We start from the raw sequence: 22,258 nt of genomic DNA on the forward strand, positions 1-22,258 counted from the left end.
AGAAAGCCGATAAAATATAGTTTGGATTTTTAGTTTTATGAATAGAAACAGAGCACAAAGCAGGGCACGACCCACCCAGCCAACACACTTTTCGTCCCTCTTCTCTCTGGGAGAAGGCTCAGGAGCTTGAGGACGCGTACGGCCAGAATTAGGAACAGCTTCTTTCCAACTGTGATAAGACTGCTGAACGGATCCTGACCCGGATCTGGGCCGTACCCTCCAAATATCCGGACCTGCCTCTCGGTTTTTTTGCACTACCTTACTTCCCATTTTTCTATTTTCTATTTATGATTTATAATTTAAATTTTTAATATTTACTAATTTTAACTATTTTTAGTATCTTTAATATTTAATATTTGGTAATCCGAGGAGTGTGAAGCGCAGAATCAAATATCGCTGTGATGATTGTATGTTCTGGTACCAACTGTTTGGCGACAATAAAGTATAAAGTAGTCATCCTGTACAAAAGCAAAGAAGTAATGATTATCCAGTGTTTATAAATCACCCGGCAAGTCTGTTTACAGTATTGTGTCTACTTTAGGAAGGATTCCAAAGTCTGTCCATACTTAGCAACAAAAAGATGCTCGAGGGAATCAGCAGGTCAGGCAGTAACTGTGGAAGGAAATGAGCAATTAACTTCTTTCCACAAATGCTGCCTGACTTGCTGAGTTCCTCCAGAAATGTGTTTGTTGCCCAGATTCCAACATTTGCAGTCTCAATCCATCCTTGGCTCATTTAGACCAGGAACGAGGTGCTTCAATCACACAAACAAACTGGAAAAAAATAGGATGGTTCTCCTTTGGACAGTGAAAATTGGAAGAAGATTTAATCAGTGGATTAAAGTGACCTCTTTGGGGTAGATTTTGGAGATTGGCTTGCAGCTACTAGTGGCTGAAGTAAGAGGACACCTTTTAGGATAGTTAGCCAAAGAACAAGGGCACGGAAATTTTTTTCTCTCTTAAATGCCAGCGTTTTTGCAACTTGGAGTAAACCTCTGGAAAGGATTTCACACCAAAGCAATCCAGGTTGATTATGGGAAAGTTGAAATCCTGTACTACTACAACCTTAATGCTCAAACACCTCCCTGTGAGTTGCATACATATCTTGTTCTCTATCTCCCACCGACTGCCAAGGCTTGCAAAATATCCCTTGGAAAGTGGTACCCATGTTTCCTTTATTTCTAAGTTCTATCCAAATGGCCTTCTGTGAAGAGTCTTCCGAGACATCTGCCTCATTCCTGCAGTGATTCTCTGCTAGGTCAGTAACAAGGTGATTAAATGGCAGGGTAGATGTGGTGGGATGCATGGCCCAATTTTGCTCCTGTGTTTAATGGACCCCCCTTTCATGCCTGAAAATTCAACACTTTGGAAAACTGACTTGTCAATCCGGCTCTTCTTTCCACCATGTCTCTGTGTTTGCAGCAATATGATATCCCCACCTGCTTGTCAATGCTCTCACTTCATCCGCCTGGCCAGCAAGCCTCCTTGCATTAAGATGCAATTTACCCTTCTAAACCTGTAGGAGGTTTCAAAGGTACATTTAATGTCAGAGAAATGTATACAGTATACATCCTGAAAAGCTTTTTCTTCATAACCATCCATGAAAACATGGCAGTTAAATGTCAGACCCCCAAAGTCCCTCCCAGCTCCCCTCCCTACTGCGCGTAAGCGGCAGCAAGCTAGGATCCCCCCTCCCCCCACTGGCAAAAAAAAGCATTGACACCCAGCACCGAGCACTCAAGCGTGAGCAAAGACACAGACTTGCAGTACTCCAAAGACTACTTGTCCACCCGGTATTTGACATACCACAGGCTCTCTCCCCATTAAGGGAGAAAGAGATGTCTCCATTTCACAGTGAGAGGGGAGACATAATGAACAGCTCGCTGATTATAATGTTCAAAGTCCGTTGTTTCGCTTTTTCCGAGCTCTGTGCCTAATGATGTCAGGTCTTTGGGCACACAGCCTTAGATCTTCCATCTCCCACGACATACAGATCTCCTGCCCAGACACTAATCTTCGATCTGCCTGTTTCCAGAGCCATGAGATCTTGGTCCTCTGAAGACGAGCTGAGCTCTTAGGCCAAGCCCTTAGCGTGCGGAATACCAACCAGTCGTGAAACCCCGAGAGCGGGTCCCATTCCCGCAAAGAAGCATAGTCAGCGTGTAACTCCAGGTTAGGGTCTTCAAAAGAACCTTGAAAGGTAAAAATAGAGATATTAAAGATGGAGATAGAGCTGTTTCCGAAGATGCAAGCGAAGGAGTCGCCATTAGGCGCCATTAATCTTCCTAAGAGGTTCTGCAGATCAATTCAAGAACTGGTGGTGACCAATCAATGACTCTATAACTGTACAGTGTCCAGTTTGGAATGAAGAGTAGAACCACGTGTATCTTGGGGAGAGTGTCTAAAGTGGCTAACTGAGCGGAGACAGATATACAGATCACTGTAAGTCATCACAATATGAGAGAATAAAAACATAGGTACAGGAGAAGGCCACATGGCTCTTGATCCTGGGCAGAAATCCAAATCTTGATCTAACTACAAGTCCTTTCATGCTCCCAAATCTACTAATCTTGGTCTTGAATACACTCAATGATTTGGAAAATGCATTGTCCTTTGGATTACAAAATTCGCACCCTCTGAGTGGAAAAAAAACTCACTTCTGAGAGCTGTCTCTAACTCTTTTGTTTGTAGTTCTTGTCTCTTTAGCCAGGGCAAATGTTCTCCTACTTTTTCTTCTTCGTTAGGCTTTTGGGATCAAGGATGACTTGCTTCCTCTCTGATGCAGTGGTGACTGCTGAGGCCAATATGGTAACTGCAGACAATTCCAGAGGTGGGGTAGGTGGTGCCAGATGGGAAGGGTAGGTGTGTGCACTCTCTGTGGTGCTTATGCAGGGCCTCTGTCTGCTCCAGATGCACGGGCTTGAGGTTCTCAATATACTAAAAGCTTCTCTACATAAAGTGGTCATTGGCCAGGCATTTTCAAGAGTCTGTGGGGGTACTGAATTTAGTACCTAAAACAGTATAATGTCTGTGCTGAACATGATGTCAAATTAAACATTCCGCCTGCATATGTTCTCTATCCCTCCCTTCCATGCAAATACACATACCTCTCTACAAAGCTCTTAAAATGCATCTGTAGGATCTGCTTCCCCCAGCACCCCAGGAATTGCATTCCAGGCACCTACTACTGGTCCTGCACACTAAACATTTGCTGTCTCACTGTAAAGCTCTGTTTGCTAGCATTTGACATCTCCACCCTTGGTAAAAGACTCTGACTATCTACCCTATCTGTGTCTCTCATAATTACGTAAACTACTATCAGATCTTCCACCAGGCTCTGACTCATTAGAGTTTGTCCTGATGAAGGGCCTCGGCCCGAAATGTCGACTGTTTACTCTTTTCCATAGATGCTACCTGGCCTGCTGAATTTCTCCAGCATTTTGTGCATGTTGCTTATCCAATCTCTTATTATAGCTCAAAGCCTCCACATCCTTTTAGTAATGGGACAACCAGAACTGCTCTCAATACTCCAGGTGTTACTTCCTTCCACAAGCCTCTTAAGAGTATTCTCGAATCTGTTTCTATGTAAATGGCAATCTCTTTCTATGATAGAGTGTCACTTTCAGGAGCCTGCTGTTGGGCTTCAAGCCCTTAGATTTGTATATCAAAATATGCTCAAAGTTTGAAGTTCAAGAAAAAGTTTATTGTCATTCGCCCATGCACATGTATGCTGCCAAACGAAACAACGTTCCTCCAGGCCAAGGTGCACAACACAGTACATATAACTCACATACATAACATATATAAATTAATAATACCACTTGTAAATTAACCAATAATAAGTTGCATTTGTGGCACAAGTTAAAAAGTAAACAGTATAACTTAACCAGCGCTTCATGCGTGATGAGACCTGGGTGGTGGCGGGGAGTTTAGTAGCCTTATGGCCTGGGGGAAGAAGCTGGTTCCCATCTTAACAGTTCTTGTCCCAGTGCTGTGGTACCTCCTGCCTGATGGTGGTGCGGGGTGGGGGGGGTCAATGAAATTGCTGGACAGATGGGAGGGATCACTGACAATGCTAAGGGCCCTGTGTACTCTGTGCATGTAGTGCTGCTGTTAAATACAGTATCTCTGATAGATGGAAGAGAAACCCTGATTATCCTCTCAGCAGTCTTCACAATCCTTTGTAGGGACTTGTGGTCAGATGCCTAACAATTCCTACACGAGATGGTGATGCAGCTGGTCAGGACACGCTTGATGTAAAAATTAATTGGAATGGGGGTGGGGAGCCTCGTTTGCTTCAGTCTCCTCATGAAGTGGAGATACTGCTGCGCCTTTTTGATCAGAGAGGTGGTGTTGAGGGACCAGGTGAGATCATCCATTATGTGCATTCCCAGAAAATTGGTGCTCCCAACTCTCTCTACTGATGAGCCATTTGTGTGCATTGAGGAGTGGTCATCTTGCACCTTCATCTCTTTAGTCTTGTCCATATTACGAATCAAGTTGCTATACTTGCACCATTCTGTAAGCTACTCTACCTCCTCTCTGTATGCCATCATGTCGCCATTGTTGATGAGGCCACCTACTGTTGTGTCATCAGTGAAGCTGATGAGTCGGTTTGAACTGGATCTAGCAGTGGACAGAGTATGCAGCCTTGGTGATGGGGGAGTGGGGGGTCGGCTGTGCTCAGTGTGATGAAGCTAAGAGATGTTTCTGCCAACACGGACTGACTGTGGCTTTTCTGTCAAGAAATCAAGGATCCCAGTTACAGAGACAGGAGTTGAGACCCAACAAGGACAGTTTTCCCACCAGCTTCTGAGGGATGAGCCAAGCTGAAGTCAAAAATCAGCATCCTGGCATATGAGGTTCCATTTTCCAAATGGGACCGGGTAGAGTGGATTGCAGAGGCTATGGCATTATCAGTGGACCCATTCGAGTGATAAGTGAACTGGAAAGGGTCCAATGCAGCAGAAAGATGGGATTTAATGGGATCCATAACCAGCTGCTCAAAGCACTTCAATATTGTTGAGGTCAGTGCTGCCGGACAGCATTCGTTGAGGCAGGTTACTGTCACCTTCTTGGTCACCAGAGTGGTGGTGGCCGCCTTGAAGTCTGAGGAGACAGTGGACTTATTCCAGCAAGATGTTGAAGATGTTTATCCCTCAGAACCCAACCAGATACGTTATCAGGCCCTGTAGCTTTACGTGTGTTGACCGTGGCTGGAGTCTTCCTCACTTCAGCTGCAGCCGGACAGAGTGCCTGCTCGTCAGGGGTAAGAGGGGCCTTCCTCGCTGGCACATCATTCTGTGCATCAAACCAAGCATAAAAGACATCTAGCCTATTAGGAAGAGAGGCGTTGCTGCCGTTGATACACAGGATGGTCGTCTTGTCCATTATGGTCTCAGTGCCCTGCCACATGCACCTGACATCTCTGGTGTCCCAAGGAAGGCTGTATGTTTTCCTTGAATAATCCCATTTTGCCTCACTGCTTGTGCAGGAAATCGCAGTGCTTCCTGACCTAAGAACTTCTTATTCCCAAGAGAGCAATGGTAACTGGCCTAAACGATTACTGCCCAGTGGCACTGACTTCAACAAACATCAAGTGCTTTGAGTGACTGGTGATAAATTGTATAAAATCCCATCTTCCAGCTACAGTAGACTCTTTCCAGTTCACCCGTTGCTCAAATGGGTCCACAGATGATGTCATAGCCCTTGGCCCTCCACTCTGTCCTGTCCTACCTAGAAGACGAAGCTTCATACGCCAGAATGTTGTTCATTGATTTCAGCTTGGCATTTAACACGATCATCCGTCAGAGGCTGGTGGGTAAACTGTCCTCACTGGGACTTGACACCTCTCTCTGCAACTGGAGCCTGGACTTCTTAATGAGAAGAACCCAGTCAGTCCGAGTTGGCAGCAACGTCTCAAGCTCCATCAGGCTAGTGTCCCCCCGGGGTTGAGTATTCAGCCCACTGCTGTTCACGCTGCTGACTCAATGCTGCCCTGCCAGATTCAGCTCGAGTTGTATCATCGTTCGCTGATGATACAACAGTAGTTGGCCTCGTCAGCAACAACAGTGAGATGGCATACAGAGAGGAGGTGGAGCGTCTTCTCAAATGCTGTGAGAACAATAACCTGAGTCTCAATGTGGATAAGACAAAAGAGGTGATTGTGGACTTCAGGAAGGCACAGATCAGTCACCCTCCATTGCAAATCAGTAGCTCTGCTGTGGAAGAGTGACGAGCACAAAGTTCCTTGGTGTGCACATAACAGATTACTCGTATAAGCCAGACTGGATCACCAGGATCCTGAAGAAGTACCAGATTAATACCATCCACAACCCATAAGGAAGCTCAAATCACAGTTTATGTGGGTCAAAGATTCAGGACAGCTGGAGTTTACAGGATTCCCTGTGAATGCAGAGCAGTGTATATCGGCCAGACGGGACACATGGTGGAAACCCGCATCAAAGAGCACAGGGGATGTATCTGTTTGGGTTACCTGGAGAAATCAGCAATAGCAGAACATTGCATTTGCAAATGGCCATAGGATAACTTCAGCACACTACTGTGCTGTGCCAGTGGCTTTTGGGACCACCTGAAATAAAACTAGAGGAAAATAAATTTAACAAAGAGGAAGGTATCGCTGTAAGTAAGAACTGGAGTTTGATTGTAAGCAAGGTGGGACAGCGGAACCCTGATTGGATGAGGTCTAACCAGTCAGGAGCGACAGAAGATGGTGGTATAAATATCACCAGACTAGACATGCCCAGGCATTATCCCTGATGAAGATGGCAGAATCTGTCATTGAAATGTCGGTTATACTTGTTATCTGTATGTGGCTGGAAGCCCAAGGAGAGTTATCAACAAGAAGCAGAGTTAATGCTTCAGATTGTCAGAAATGGGAAAGAAAGAAAATCTTGCTTTAAGATGAAGGGAAGATAAGATAACTTTATTAGGGGTAGATCAGTTTTGCAACATTTAGATAGTGACAAGGATGTGGAATGCTTTTAGCAAGTCAGGGTGGGAATAAAACTGAGGCCAATACATTTATATATTTCACTTAGTCACTTAAATTCTTCAGAATAAAGGCACATTGTATGAAAAATCTCCCCAGATAGCTGCCTTCTTATTCCAGGAAACAATCCAGTGTTACTACAATTCTTTTAAGTAAATCCTTCCTTCAGTAAGCTGAAAAATGTAAACTCTACTCCAGATTTAGGTTAAAAAAAGTCTGATGTTTCCTAATGTGTGTGCTAAGTAATCACTGGAATGGGAGAAGTCTTTCATTATGTTGTCTACATTTCCAAGGCATGAGGAAGTGTCAGTTGAGGGGAGATGGTTTTTGTGATAAACTTGGTGTGTTCACAGCTTTCTGTAACTTGTTACAGTGTGGGACAAAGCAGTGCCATACCAAGCTGTGATACCACAAGTGGCTTAATATGATGCATCTGTAAAAGTTTGGTGAAAGTCCTTGCTGACATGCCAAATATCCTGAGGATGTAGAGGCAATGGTGTGTGCTTTTTTGGTTTTGGTGTCTATGCAGCTGAACCAGGAAAAATTACACTTAAGAATTTGAAGCTCTCAACGATATCCACCTCAGCACCATTAATACATAAAGGGATGTGTACTCCACCCTGGTTTCTGAAGTCAATGACCAGCTGTTTTGTTTTGCTGGTATTGAGGAAAAGGTTGTTGTTTTGACGGCATGTCTTCAAACTCCTTCCTGTATTCCATCAATCATTGTTTGAGATCTGGCCCACTATAGTGGTGTCATCTGTGAATTTGTAGATCAAAGTTCAAAGTAAATTCATTATCTTAAGTATGGACAGTTTAGCATATACAACTTTGAGATTCATCTTCTTGCTGGCAGCAGCAACACGAAGAAACACAATGGAATTCACGAAAGACTGACAAGCATCCAATGTGCGGAGGAAGAACAAATAGTGCAAAAAAAATAGAGAAGAGTAAGTAAACAAACAATACAATGAGCATGAACTGCAGAGTCCCTGAAACGAGCCAGATGTGGAGCCAGTTCGGTACTGAGGTGAGTGCTACTGGTCCTGGAGCCCGATGGCTGCACTGTTTGTTCAGTGCTGAGGTGAGTGTAGCTGGTGCAGGAGCCCAGTGGCTAAAGGGCAACAACTACTCCCAAACTTGGCGGTGTTGACCCAGACTCCTGTACCACCCACCCAATGGTAGTAGTGAAAAGAGAGGGAGTTGAGTCAAACCCAGGCTGATGGGACAGACTCAAGTGTGGGATCTGGGCTGACGCAGAGAAGTGCGCTGATCTGCTTAATCTGGTTTGGCACTTAATTTGGCTTGTTTTTTGCTCTTGGGTCCCCATGCTTCAATCCGGCCTGAAGTCCACCCCAGAAATGGTTGCTGCAGAGACAGCCATATCTACATTCTGAACAGTCCAGTTTGCCGAAAGGAGTTTGAGCATACTGCACTGAGGCAATAGTGTGAGCAGGGTGAATCATTCGGTCTTCGAGCAGCAATGCCGACAATCTTGAGAGAAAGGATTTTGGCTAGATCTCAAACACATGGTTGAGACAGCAATTATAAGAAGCTTTGTTTACTGTCTCTGTTGGAGCTCTTCACAAACAAGAGAAAATCTGCAGCTGCTAGAAATCCAAGCAACATACACAAAGTTCTGGAGGAACTCAGCAGGACAGGCAGCGTCTTTGGGGAAAAAAGCACAGTTGACGTTTTGGAATCCAGTCCTGCCGAAGGGTTTTGGCCCGAAACGTCGACTGTACTTTTTCCCATAGATGCTGCTTGGCCTGCTGAGTTCCTCCAGTATTCTGTGTGTGTTGGAGCTCTTGTTCCCTTATGTTGATGAGTTTCAGCTGCAGAGTGGTGAGGTCAGCCAAACAGTAAAGGAAGTCCTGAAGAATTGAATGTTGAAGTGATTTTCAGACCTCTGCATGAAACATTGCTTGGCTGATTTGTTGCTGAAGTTTGGAACTTTGCCACAAGACATGAAGCTTCGTTGAAGACAAGATTGAAAAATACTCTGCCATTTTTTCACTAAATCTTGGCTTAGTTGGGGAAATTTGGTTAATGTTGGTGACAAAACTGGTGAAAATCTGGCTGTGTGTGCCACACAACAACTTCTCACTGAATGTCAGCATGACCAAAGAACTGATATTTGACTTCAAGAGGAGGAAACTAGAGGTCCAGGAGCCAGTACTCATTAGGGGATCGGAGGTGGAGAGGTTAGCAACTTTAAATTCTTTGGTGTTATCATTTTGGAGGATCTGTCCTGGCTCCAGCATATACTGTAAGTGCCATTATGAAGAAAGCAAGGCAGTGCCTTTACTTTCTTAGATGTTTGCGATGATTTGGCATGTCTTCTAAAGCTTTTGACAGACTTCTGTAGATGTGTAGTGGAGAGTATATTGATTGGTTGCATCATGCCCTGGTATGGAAACACCAATGCCCTTGAATGTAAAAGTCTGCAAGAAGGAGTGGATACTTTCCAGACTATCACGGGTAAAGCCCTCCCCATCATTGAGCACATTTGCATGGAGCACTGTCGCTGGAAAGCAGCATCTATCATCAAGGACCCCTACCATCAGGTGAAGCTCTTTTCTCACTGCTGCCATTAGGAAGATGTGCAGGAGCCTCAGGACCCACACCATCAGATTCAGGAACCATCAGCCATCAGGCTCTCGAACCGGAAGGGATAACATCACTCGCCCATCACTGAACTGTTCCTACAACCTATGGACTCACTTTCAAGGATTCTTCATCTTATCTCCTGTTCTTGATATCTCTTGCTTATTTACTTTTTATTATTATTTCTTTTTTTTGTATTTGCAGTTTTTTGTCTTTTGCACATTGCTTGTTTATCCATCCTGTTGAGTGTCTTTCATTGATTCTAATGTGTTTCTTGTATTTACTGCGAGTACCTGCAAGAAAATGAATCTCTGGGTTGTATATAGTGACATATATGTACTTTGACAATAAATTTAATTTGAACTTTGAAAACTGTTGGAGATTAATCTCAAACTCATGAATTTGTCTGAGTTGGACCCAGTACATTGAGAAATGAAGCAGTAAGTTCCAAAGAAAGTCTGAGAAAAAACTGAACTTGGACTGAGTTCATCCAAAACAAAGTAGTCCTGAGAGGTGAGGAGATTAGACTCCAAGATCTGCTCTCCAGATTTCTCATGTCATTGTAGTAAAACTTCTGATAATCTGCTCTGCTATTATTTGGCTTCTGGCTTACCTGATTCTGATCCCTGCACTTCCTATAAATTCTCTAAGGCCCTGTTCCCACAAGCTCCTTAAACTCTGATAAAGGAGCTAACTGTCTGTTCATTTCTATTGCTGATAGTTGCTTTTTTTGTGTTTTTTTAATACCAGGTTTATCATTGACGTATGTTGCGAAATTTATTGCTCTGTGGCTGCAGTACAGTGCAAGACATAAAACATTACGATAAGGTTACAATAAAAAGTTAAGTAACTGGTGTAAAAGAGCAACAGTGAGGCAATGCCTATGGATTCATGGACCATTCACAAATCTGATGTTGGAGGGCAAGGAAGCTGTTCCTAAAATTGTGAGTTGCATCTTCAGGCTCCTGTACCTCCTCTCTGGTGGTAGTAATGAGAATTGGGACAGATGGTGAAGGTCCTTCGTGATGGATATCCCCTTCTTGAGACATTGCCTTTTGAAGATGTCTTCAGTGGTGAGGAGATTGTGGCTGTGCTGGAGTTGAAGCATCATCACTTTCAATCCTGTGCATTGGAGGCTCCATACCAGGAGATGATTTAACTAGTCAGAATGATCTCCACAATACATCATTGTTGGAGTCTTTGGTGATATACCAAATCTTGTCCAACTCCTAATAAGGTATAGCCAATGGTGTGTCTTCTTCATGGTTGCATCAATATGTCAGGCCCAGGATAGATCCTCTGTGATGATGATGCCCAGAAACCTGCTGCTGCTCACCCTTTCCATGGCTAACTCCTCAAGGAGCACTGATCTGCGTTCTCCCGGTTTCATCTTCCTGAAGTCCACAATCAATTCGTTGGTCTAGCGGAAGTTGAGTGCAAAGTTGTTGTAACACCACTCAATGGCTGAAGTGTCTTGGACCTGAAATGTTAACTCTTTCTCGTTCAACAGATGCTGTCTGACCTGATGAGAATCTCAAGCCTTATCTGGTTTATTTCAGGTTTACAGCATCTGCGTTTTCTTTCAAGATACTCATTTTTACTTTGAGCTATTTTGAGGACACTGTTCCCAAGCTTAAAAAAAAAACTGAACAAGGCCTCATTTCCCATGCTGCCTTGAAACACATCACCAGGAAACCATTTCCTGTAAATGAGAAAATATGTTGATGCTGGAAATCCAAAGCAACAAACACAAAATGCTGGAGGAACTCAGCAGGTCAGGCAGCATCTGTGGAAAAGAGTAAATAGTTGACTCAGTCCTGAAGAAGGGCCTCAGGCCGAAACGTCGACTTTTTAACTCTTTTCCATAGACGCTGCCTGACTTGCTGAGTTCCTCCAGCATTTTGTGTGTGTTGCAACTAGTTCCCATGACCCTTTTAAACTCACTGATGTCTCATTTTCCATGAGCCTTTTAAACTAATCAACGATGTTTCCCAGTCTCCCTTTAAACACATCCAGGTCTGTTCCAACACTTCTTTTAAAATCACTGGGGTTTACTTTGTTTCCCATGCTCCCTTGAAAGTCACTGGGTTTGCTGAAAAAATGTTGTACTATTGTATGATATCTTTCAAAAAAAGTTAATAAAAGTGTGTTGGACTAGCAATAAGAGTAATAATCAGATGTCTGGAAAATCTGTTGGTCTGACGCACCACTGTCTCGAGGGTGGCAGATTATTGGAGGAAGCACTAGCTCGCTGTTGAATATAATTGGGACGCATTGGGGCCAGTACATTTTAGCCCAATTAAGTGGCTGCCCCAGAGGGCTGAAGTTTCATGCAAATAGTTAAAAAGGTATAAAAAAAAACCAAACTACCATTTAACCGAGTAAAAAATTATGTATTTAAATGAAATACAGAAAAAAATAGAACATTACCAATACCGCTGCAGTACTATAAAACTCATAGTTATTGATGGAGGAATTCATCCGGTGTACTCTGCCGTGTTCTTTTGATTGACTGTAAATGAACAAAGACACCTATTGCAGATAATGGATTGTCTTCATACAATGCTTTCAAAGATTACATCTTCTAGGTCTTCATTTTCATTGTAACATTCAAAATGATTGTCGATATTTTCAAATTCTTCCTAGACCCTAACTTGTTGAAGTTGTGAAATAGTTCTATTTTTGCTCCTGGCTGCTTTTGGCATCACCAAGTGTCATAGCTTGAAATTACAGTGAGGAAAACGGCTCTGAATTGTCATAATGCTTATTTCTCGCCAACTATCGGTGACAAAAGCCATTGCTTTTTGAGCACAAACACAAGCAACTGATGCTGTTTAAAAACTGTTCACTCTATGTATAGTGTAGTGTCTAACTGCCATGAAAGTGTGCACGACTGACACTAATTAGAAATTGTCCATCAACTGTCTCTTCTCCCAATTAAGTGGCATAGTCTCAAATAGACAAAGGGAATCCCAGCTATTTTCTCAATTAGTTTTTGATCCTTAAAAGTTGTCCCAAATAGGTGGCTGCCCTGATTAACTGATGGCCCAATTAACCTTGATCTACTGTAGTGCTTTAATATCTCTCTTGAGACACTAAAATCTTTACCATTGACCCTGAGATGGGGGGGGAGGGGGCAAGGATCAGCACAATAGTATGAGAGCCTCAGTGATGAGCAATAACATGGGCCCTTATGATGATCCTAGTCTGATGGATCAGTTGTCCTGAAAATTAGTAAGTTGCTCTTGTGAAAATGTGGTCCGGTTTCCTGGCTGTGTGTGAGGGTGATGCAGTTGCTGTGTTCCTGGTCTGACTGTGCAAGTGGGACTCCCACTGGAAAACGCAACATTGAATTTCTGAATAATGTCAAGTGACCCAGACATGGTGATTATCACTTCCACAATTAGTGTAGTTTCGATTACGTAGCTGAAATAAATTGAACCCTGTTGTGTAATTTCTAGGGTATGCTCTATTGGAAATCTTAATTTAATTACTAATAGAACTTTTTAGATACTGCATCTCAAACCTTTTGTACTAAGAACATTTCCTCCTTGTCTTAGACCAGAAAACTGTGTGGTGGGCCAACTACACGAGTCAAAGTGGAGTAAATTTTATTATCAGGGCACATACATGTCACCACATACAACCCTGAGATTCTCTTTCCTGCGAGCATACTTAGCAACAGTAACTGTAAACAGGCTCAATGGACAACAAGCTGTGCGGATGTGGATATAACTGAATAGCAATAAATAATGAGCAGGAAATAACAAGATAAAGGAGTCCTTAAATGAGTGTAGATATTGCCTTTTGTTCAAGAGCCTGATAGTTGAGGGGTAGTACCTGTTCTTGAACCTGGTGGTGCGGGTCCTGAGGCACCTGTACCTTTTACCTGATGGCAGCAGTGAGAAAAGAGCATGGCCTGGGTGGTGAGGATCTTTGATGCTGGATACTGTTTTTCAACGGCAATGTTTCATGTAGGCGTTCACAATGGTTGGGGCGGGCGGGGGGGGGGGGCGGAGTTTACCTGTGATGTACTGGGCCGAATACACTACCTTCTCTAGGATTTTCTGCTCAAAGGCATTGCTGTACCCATACCAGGCGGTAATACAACCAGTCAGCACACTTTCCACCACACATCTATAGAAGTTTGCCAAGGTTTTTGATGATGTGCTGAGTCTCCGCAGACTCCTGAGGAAGTAGAGGTGCTGTCATGCTTTCTTCATAATAAGATGTGTCCAGGACAGGTCCGCTGAGACAGTGACACCCAGGAATTTAAAGTTACTGACCCTCTCCACCTCTGATCCTCAGATGATTACAGGCTTGTGGACCTCTGGTTTCCCTCTCCTGAAGTCTGTTCTGGCATTGAGTGAGAGGTTGTTGCCATTACATCACTCAGCCAAATTTTCAGTCTCCCTCCTGTATGCTGATTTGGCCCACAACAGTGGTGCCATCAGCAAAATTGTATATGGTGGTGGAGCTGTGCTTAGCCGCACAGTCATAGGTGTAAAACGAGTAGAGCAGGGGGCTAAGCACACAGCCCCATGGTGCACCTGCAGATGGAGATTGGAGATTGTAGAGGAGATATTTTTGCCCATCCGGACTGACTGGGGTCTGCCCGTGAGGGAATCCAAGATCCAATTGCACAAGAGGGTATTGAGGCTCAGGTCTTGGAGTGTTTAAGGATAAATTAAAAAAATAACATTTACTGCAGTGTCATCTTTTGAATAAAGTTCTACTTGTACAGATATGAAAATGTAACAAGAGCACAGGGGGGTAAAGGTGAAATGTGGCGAAGGAACGTGAAACTTGTGTGGAACCTTGGTTAAACCAGAGCTGAAATGCTGTTCTGCTTTCCACATTACAGGGGAACTAGGAAAGGGTGCAAAATATAAGTGTAATGACATCAAAACCAAGAGAATACACTTCTCTGGGAAGCTGGAACAGGCTTGGGCTTTTCTTTCTGAAAGTAGAAGACTGAGGGGTGACCTGATAGATTCTGTTTAACTGCACAATATTAAATCCATTTGCAAGTGTTCAGCAAATACAACAGGCCATGCCTGCATGACCCAGACAACTGCCACGCATACTGCTAAAAAAAAGGCATATCCTTGCCTGTAAAGTCTTTCCAAAGCTTAGTTTAGAAGATGCTGTAGAGATGTAGAAGGAGGACTGTAGTCTGATGCAGCTAAAGTGGAATTTTTGTAGCCTCAGCACTAAGCAGTACGTGTGTAGTAAATCTAATACTGCACATCAGCCAGGTAACACCATCCCTACTGTAAAGGATGGTGGAGGTAGCATCATGCTATGGGGATGGTTTTCAGCAGCAACAAATGGAAATCTGGTCAGCGTTGATGAGAAGATGAATGCTGCTAAATACAGAGAGATCCTGGACAAAAATGTGCTAGCCCCTACCAGAAAGCAGGGAGGAAGTTCGTCTTTCAGCAGGACAACAACATAAAGCACACTGCCAGAGCAACCATGGAGTGACTTCAGACGAAGAAAACTGATGTCCTTGAGTAGCTCAGTCAGAGTCCTGACCTTGACCCAATCAAACATCTCTGGCAAGACTTCAAGATTGTTGTTCACCTAACTAACCTAGCACAACTTAAGTAATTTTGCAAGGAGGAATGAGCAAATCTTGCTCCATTACATTGTGCAAAGCTATCAGAGACTTATCAAAAAAGACTACTGGCTGTGATAGCTGCAAGAGGTGGTTCAACTAAGTACTGAGTAAAGGGGGATCAGTACTTTTGAACTGCAGACATTTCTAGTTTTTCATACTTTACAATTTTGTTTTATTTGGGGGGGGGCTCTACTGTGGAGAGAAAAAAAAGAGCATGTGATTCACAAATAAAAATTCTCAGTTAAATTGATCAAAACCCCTGGTTGTAATACTCACTTATGAGGACACAAGGTTGGGGACTGAATAGCCTTAAAAGGGATATTCCTTTCATATGCTTGAAAGGAACAACTTGAGCAGCTATGGGCCTGTGATTAATTTAAAGGCCCGTTCAGAAGTTGACACTGAGGTTGAATTTTATTCAGTGTTGGGCTTTCACTGCGTTGAAGGTGCAGACTTTCTGTAAAAAGCAAGAGCACGATGAAGGCCACGATGAATGCATGTCTGATCATTTTGTGCCTGTGTTTTATTTTCAGTTTTGCATTTCCGCTCCCTCCAGCGGCTGCGACATTGAGACCCAGTACTTAAAGGGTGGCCGGTGTTGCTTCAAGTGTGGTCCTGGTAAGTACCTCTCATGTGGGTCTTAATCACAGTGAGACTGGAGGGGGAGGAGTGACAGGACCAGAAACAAGATTTACTTGAGAACTGGTAGAAAGAAAAATAGATTCATATTTGGCACAAGAGTGACTTGGTTAAAGTGTAAAAACAAGAAATTCAGGGTTGTTCAGAATGTTAGTGGAGTGAGCGATAGGGTTAAGTATTTCAGATTAGTGACATTTCACCAGAACTATGAAGAGTTATAAACTAAACTTGTTGAAGCTGCAGATATGACTGCAAGTGATAATGACAAACTGAGTTTAAAGCACATCAGAAGCAGAAACAGGATGAGACCATTTGGCCCATCATGTGGCTCCACCATTCAATAAGCTCATGGCTGACCTTAGCACCACATACTTACATCAACCTCACTCCCCTAAATATCAAAACATTTACTGATTTTTTTTTTCTCTTGAATATGTGCAGCAACAGAATCTCCAGGGAAGAGAATACTGAAGTTTCAGTACTCCTCGGTTAAATTTCTTCTCATTTCAGATCTGAATGCCTAATCCCTTTTCTTTGAGATCATGATTCCTGGAATCTATTCATCCCAGCAGAAGCCACATTGCTTCTAAACTATCAGGAGTTTTGTGACTGCAATGAGATCACCTCTTTGTCTTCTAAACACTACCCAACATATGCCCAATCTGCTTAATCCCCTCTCAAAGGAAGGGTCATCTCATCACTCCTGTTTCAGGAACCCATCAGTTGAACCTGTGTTATACTCCCTGAATCAGAGTGTATCTTTCCCTTTCTGGGGAGACCAGACCATACGTAACATCCAGGTGTGGTCTCACTTGGACCATGTCTAACTGGAGAACTGAAATCCTCCAGCAAGAAAAGCTAGTGTACCGTTTGCCTTGCTAATGCTTGCTATGGATATCATTGTCACTGATTTGTGTACAAGGAAACTCAGAACCCCTTGATCACCATTCTACTTTATTCTTCATCATTTTCAAAAAAACACACCACTTTCCTAATTTTTCTGCCAATGCAATTTACCTTGAATCATATTCCATCTTTCATACCCTCTCCTCATCTGTCTGTACCCCCCTATAATTATCCTTGCATCCTCCTGACAGCCCACTCTGGACATCTAAATCTCTGATAGAGATTGTGACCATCCCAGCATTTCCCCACTAGTCACAGTTCTCAATCAGAACATACATGCCACATGTTTACATGTAGCAGATACATGTAAATATGTATCTGTTTATTCCTACTGCCAGTTATCCTCTGCTTAGCTCATGCCTATAATTTCCCTCAATACTATGCTCTCTAATTTAGTTTAATAACCTCTTGTGTGGCAACTTATCAAAGGCCTTCTGAAAGTCCAGTTACAGAATACACGTGGACTAAGATGTTAACTGTCCTGTGCTATCACCAGTGGGATCATCAGTTGATCTGCCACCTGTCTTCAGGAGTTTTGGCCTGCTTATGATCAAGACTCCCTCGAGGTGGTGGGCCAGCAGTGCTAAAGCACCACCTCCCACTGGTGAGCTTAAAAACTTGGCATCTGCCTCTATCAGAGTTGTTGGTCACTTCCATCCAACAAGTAGTCTGCTCTTCAGGTGTCTATGCAACGACTGAAGGGTTTGCAAGATATGTATACACTGTCTGACTATCTGCCCCTCTGGACATACTTGGTCCATACCCATGCTGATCCTTTCTCTGCTACCTTAGCTACAGCCCTGCTGGTTGACTTGATCTCTCTTCTAGTGAAGCCAAGGTCACGCAGCCACTTCTGGAGAGTGAATGCAATAAACCCACGGCAGCCTACTTCGAATGGATAGCATGAGACCTTCCACCCTCTGTCTCTGCACTCTGATCTTAATTCTGCATACTTGGTTAACTTGCGCTCATGGGCTTCATCGATGTTGTCTTCCCAGGCGACTGTGAGTTCACCAATAACCACTTCTCTCTTCGTGTCAGACCATACGATTATATCTGGACGCAATGCTGTGAAAGCTATTTGCTCCGGAAAACTGCCTTTCCTGTCCAGGTCAGCCTTGACACACCAATCATTGGCTGAAGAAAGTATGCTTGATCGTGAGCCTGTGCTGTACACCCTTGACTTGGAGCCTTCTTTCACAAATGATATGCGATGTTCTGTGCAGCATGGGGCATGAGATAAGTTGTGCTGCAGTACTCTCTGCTCAACCGCTTCTGTTACAACCAAAATATATCACATCCATGAATTTGCACTGATCTATTCAAGTCGTTATAAACTCAAAAATTTCGAACATATTTGTTGGACTTGGGTTTACTTATATTTATGTGTGTTGACTCTACACAGTTCTATTATTGTTTTTTTCAGGTTTCTCCATTGCCACTGTATAAATGATCGTTTCTAGCATTTATCGCAACTACTAATCTCGGGTGATCAGTCTCTTGTTCTCATTTTCACTTTCCTGGCACCTCTATGTCTGTAGTAGGGTGGAGTTGAAAAGAGACTGAATGACGTGTTTTCTGAGATGGCAGTGAAGTCTTGATTAGGACAGATAATCTCCCTGAAGGCATGTGAATAGAAAGAGAACTGTTATCTCTGTTTCTCTCCTCACAGATGTCTGACTGCTGAGTACCTCTAGCATTCTCCATTTTAGCTTGTGTTTCCAGGCATTGCAATGCATAACTTTTTTGATCGTTGTTAAAATATACCCTTTTTATTTGATGAAGGATGTAATTAGTTTGTTTTCCCTCAAAGGCTGATGGATTTCGTTATGGTTCTAGAATGTATTACTTTGGACCTCTAACACTTTGCTCGTGTGAATAGTTTATTCGTGATTTTCATGCTTATGATGTTGTTGCAAGGTGCAGAAGATTGACATTGAGATCTTCTGGCCCAAAACCATTCTGCTGCGCAATTTAGAGTCTAGTCCTTCTGCATCTTAATTCCATTGATCCCATGATAATCTCACCTGACTTGAGACATTTGCATTTTGAAGCTTTTAGTTGCATTTAGTTTCTGTCACCTTTTGAAGTGAATTCCATGTTGTCGCTACCCTAGAGAAATCACTTCTTGCCCTTTCCCAACCTTCCCTGAATGGCTGAGGTGACATGACTATGTCAACTGGTTGAGTACTTTCCACCACAGGATGGTTCTAACATCAGCACAGAAAAAGATCCTTCAGCCCATCATGTCCATGCTGGCCATTATACTAATCCCATTTCTTCAAAGGTTCATTTTATTGTCAAAGTATGCCTCTACGTTACAACTCTGATATTTGCCTACTCCGGATGGCCATTAAATAGAGAAAGATCATGGGTACTGATGAAAGAAAAAACATCAACTCCCCCCCCCCAACCGACTCGAAAAAGAACAGAAACAAAACTCGCAGATGTAAAAATCCCCACAGCAAAAAACAGCCACAATAACAATCAACGATCCTCTACTCATACCAATCCCCGCACCCGTCACTCGCAGAAAAGAACAGCGATAGTAGCACCACACCCCCAACTCCCCTTCTTACACGCGAAACAATTAACAGATCACCCACCCGCCAATCGTCCACAAGAAAACACTGAAAAACTGAAGGAAACCAATATACAGTCCAATAATCACATAAATTTCAGTATATGGGAAATGTCTTTTTGCTGCATATGTGGAGAGCAGCCGCATGAACTTAGCCCTTTCATAAAGAGTGACCTCTGACCCACGCCTGCATGGCGCCAACCCGGTTGCTGACCTTTTAGCGCTGAGCCATTGCTGACCCCTTCCGCATTCACCTTGATGTTTCAGTCTTCCTTGCTGCTTCGAGGTAGAGTCACTCATGACCTTGGTCTTTCCCACAGGTCAGCTTGTGTTCTCGGACCACTCCCCCCACACCCGTCTCCGATCTCTACGAGGCATTTCGTCTTCAGCCTTCTGTGCCCTGGTTGTCACTCTACAAGCTCATATTCTCTAATCATTTTAAACTGCTAGCCAGTGAAGCATAAATCTCAAAGTAATAATGGAAAGAAATGATTTTAAACTTTGACTCAGAGCGCTCACTGTAGACTGAAAACAGTAGTGTAGTTTATACCCAATATGACTGAGTATTCATTGAATCATACAATGTTATGTCAAAGCAAGAAGCCGCTCAAGCTACTGCCCTTTTTTCAGGCTCTGTTAGAGATGCCCCTTGTGCGTAGTCCTGTGCTTAACTGTTTATCCATTCTGTCTTGCCATTTAGCACTGAACCTGCTTTCACCAGACATTGCATTGAAGGTCATTACTTCCCACATCCTTTTCATTAAGTTTCTCTTCCTGAGTTATCAACCAGTCTGCTGCTGCGAGATGTGGGCTTTATTTTATCAAAACAGTTCATATTTTTTTTAAACAGACAGCATGAGTGGCATTGATAACGCAGAGAGTAAGAAACTTGTTTTTTTTCGGTAGCAGGGGTGTATAAAACTAGAAGTATTGAGCTCAAAATTTAGGAACTTACATGTATCACAGCTTTGTAAAACTTTGGTTAGGCCACATCTGGAGAGTTGCATTTAGTTCTGCTTGCTTCATTATTGAAGGGATGTGAGGGATGTGGAAGTTTTGGAGAGGGTGCAGAGATGTTTACGAAAACACAAAATAATCTGCAGATGCTGGGGTCAAAGCAACACTCACAACACGCTGGAGGAACTCAGCAGGTCGGGCAGCATCTGTGGAAAAGATCGGTCGACGTTTCGAGCCGGAACCCTTTGTCAGGACTGTAGGGGGAAGGGGCAGAGGCCCTATAAAGAAGGTGGAGGGAGGGTGGGAAAGAGAAGGCTGGTAGGTTCCAGGTGAAAAACCAGTAAGGGGAAAGATAGAGGGGTGGGAGAGGGGAAGCAGGGAGGTGATAGGCAGGAAAGGTGAAGAAGGATTAGGGGAAAACACAATGGGTAGTAGAAGGAGGCGGAACCATGAGGGAGGTGATAGGCAGCTGGGGGAGGGGGCAGAGTGAAATAGGGGTAGGGGAAGGGAGGGCGAGGGAATTACCGGAAGTTGGAGAATTCTCTGTTCATACCAAGGGGCTGAAGACTACCTAGACGGTATATGAGGTGTTGCTCCTCCAACCCGAGTTTAGCCTCATTATGGCAGTAGAGGAGGCCATGTATGGACATATGTGAATGGGAGTGGGAAGCAGAGTTGAAGTGGGTGTGCTTCCAAGTGAGGCAACACTTCACTTGTGAGTCTGTTGGGGTCATCTATTGCATCCGCTGCTCCCAGTGCGGCCTCCTCTACATCAGTGAAACCCGACGCAATTGGGGGACAGCTTCATCGAGCACCTCCACTCCGTCCGCCACAACAGACAGGATCTCCCAGTAGCCACCCACTTCAACTCTGCTTCCCACTCCCATTCAGATATGTCCATACATGGCCTCCTCTACTGCCATGATGAGGCTAAACTCAGGTTTGAGGACCAACACCTCATATACCGTCTAGGTAGTCTCCAGCCCCTTGGTATGAACATAGAATTCTCCAACTTCTGGTAATTCCCTCCCCCTCCCTTCCTCTATCCCTATGTCACTCTGCCCCCTCCCCCAGCTGCCTATCACCTCCCTCGTGGTTCCGCCTCCTTCTACTACCCATTGTGTTTTTTCCTATTCCTTCTTCACCTTTCCTGCCTATCACCTCCCTGCCTCCCCTCCTCCACCCTTTTATCTTTCCCCTTACTGGTTTTTCATCTGGAACCTACCAGCCTTCTCCTTTCCACCCTCCCTCCACCTTCTTTATAGGGCCCCTGCCCCTTCCTTCTTCAGTCCTGACGAAGGGTTCCGGCCCAAAACGTCGACCGATCTTTTCCACGAATGCTGCCTGACCTGCTGAGTTCCTCCAGCATGTTGTGAGAGATGTTTACGAGGGTGCTGCCTGGATTAGAGGGCATGCGCTACAAGGAGGGGCTGGACAAGCTTGGATTGATTTCTCAGGAGTGGCAGATGCTGGGCGGAGGCCTGATAGAAGTTTATAAGATTATGAGAGGCATAGGTAAGAGTAGGCAGTTGGTACCTTTTTTTTCCTGCACAGGGTCAAAATGTCCAATTCTAGAGGACATGCATTTAAGGTAAGAGGGAGATAAGATCAAAGGAGATATGTGGGGCAATTATTTTACACAGAGTGGTGGGTGGGAGGAATGGTGCCAGCGTTGATAGTGCAGTCAAATATAATGGAGGCATTTAAAAGGGTCTTAGATAGGCATGTGAGTATGCAGAGAATTCAGTGGTGTAGACTTGTGAAGGCTAGTGAAGAGACTAGTTTATTTAGGGTTTTAATGTCTAGTTTAATTAGTTTGGTACAACAATATGGGATTTAACAGCCTGTTCCTGTGCTGTACTCTTCTATGTTCAAGTGGACAAGGTTGAGAGTGAGGAGAAGTGGAGTTAGAGGGGATTGAGGAAGAATATTTT

General features: G+C 43.8%; 1 protein-coding gene across 1 annotated transcript in view; it reads left to right on the top strand.

Annotated features, from left to right (window-relative positions):
- The window catches only part of LOC134342921 (tumor necrosis factor receptor superfamily member 5-like), a 99,116-nt gene that overhangs the window by 23,910 nt on the left and 52,948 nt on the right, over positions 1–22,258 (top strand). Inside the window, exon 2 of the mRNA XM_063041623.1 lies at positions 15,775–15,859. Coding sequence (XP_062897693.1) covers positions 15,775–15,859 — 85 coding nt within the window. The remainder of the gene's footprint in view (positions 1–15,774; positions 15,860–22,258) is intronic.

Source organism: Mobula hypostoma, chromosome 2 (genome assembly GCF_963921235.1).
Source record: "Mobula hypostoma chromosome 2, sMobHyp1.1, whole genome shotgun sequence".
Lineage (NCBI taxonomy): Eukaryota > Metazoa > Chordata > Chondrichthyes > Myliobatiformes > Myliobatidae > Mobula > Mobula hypostoma.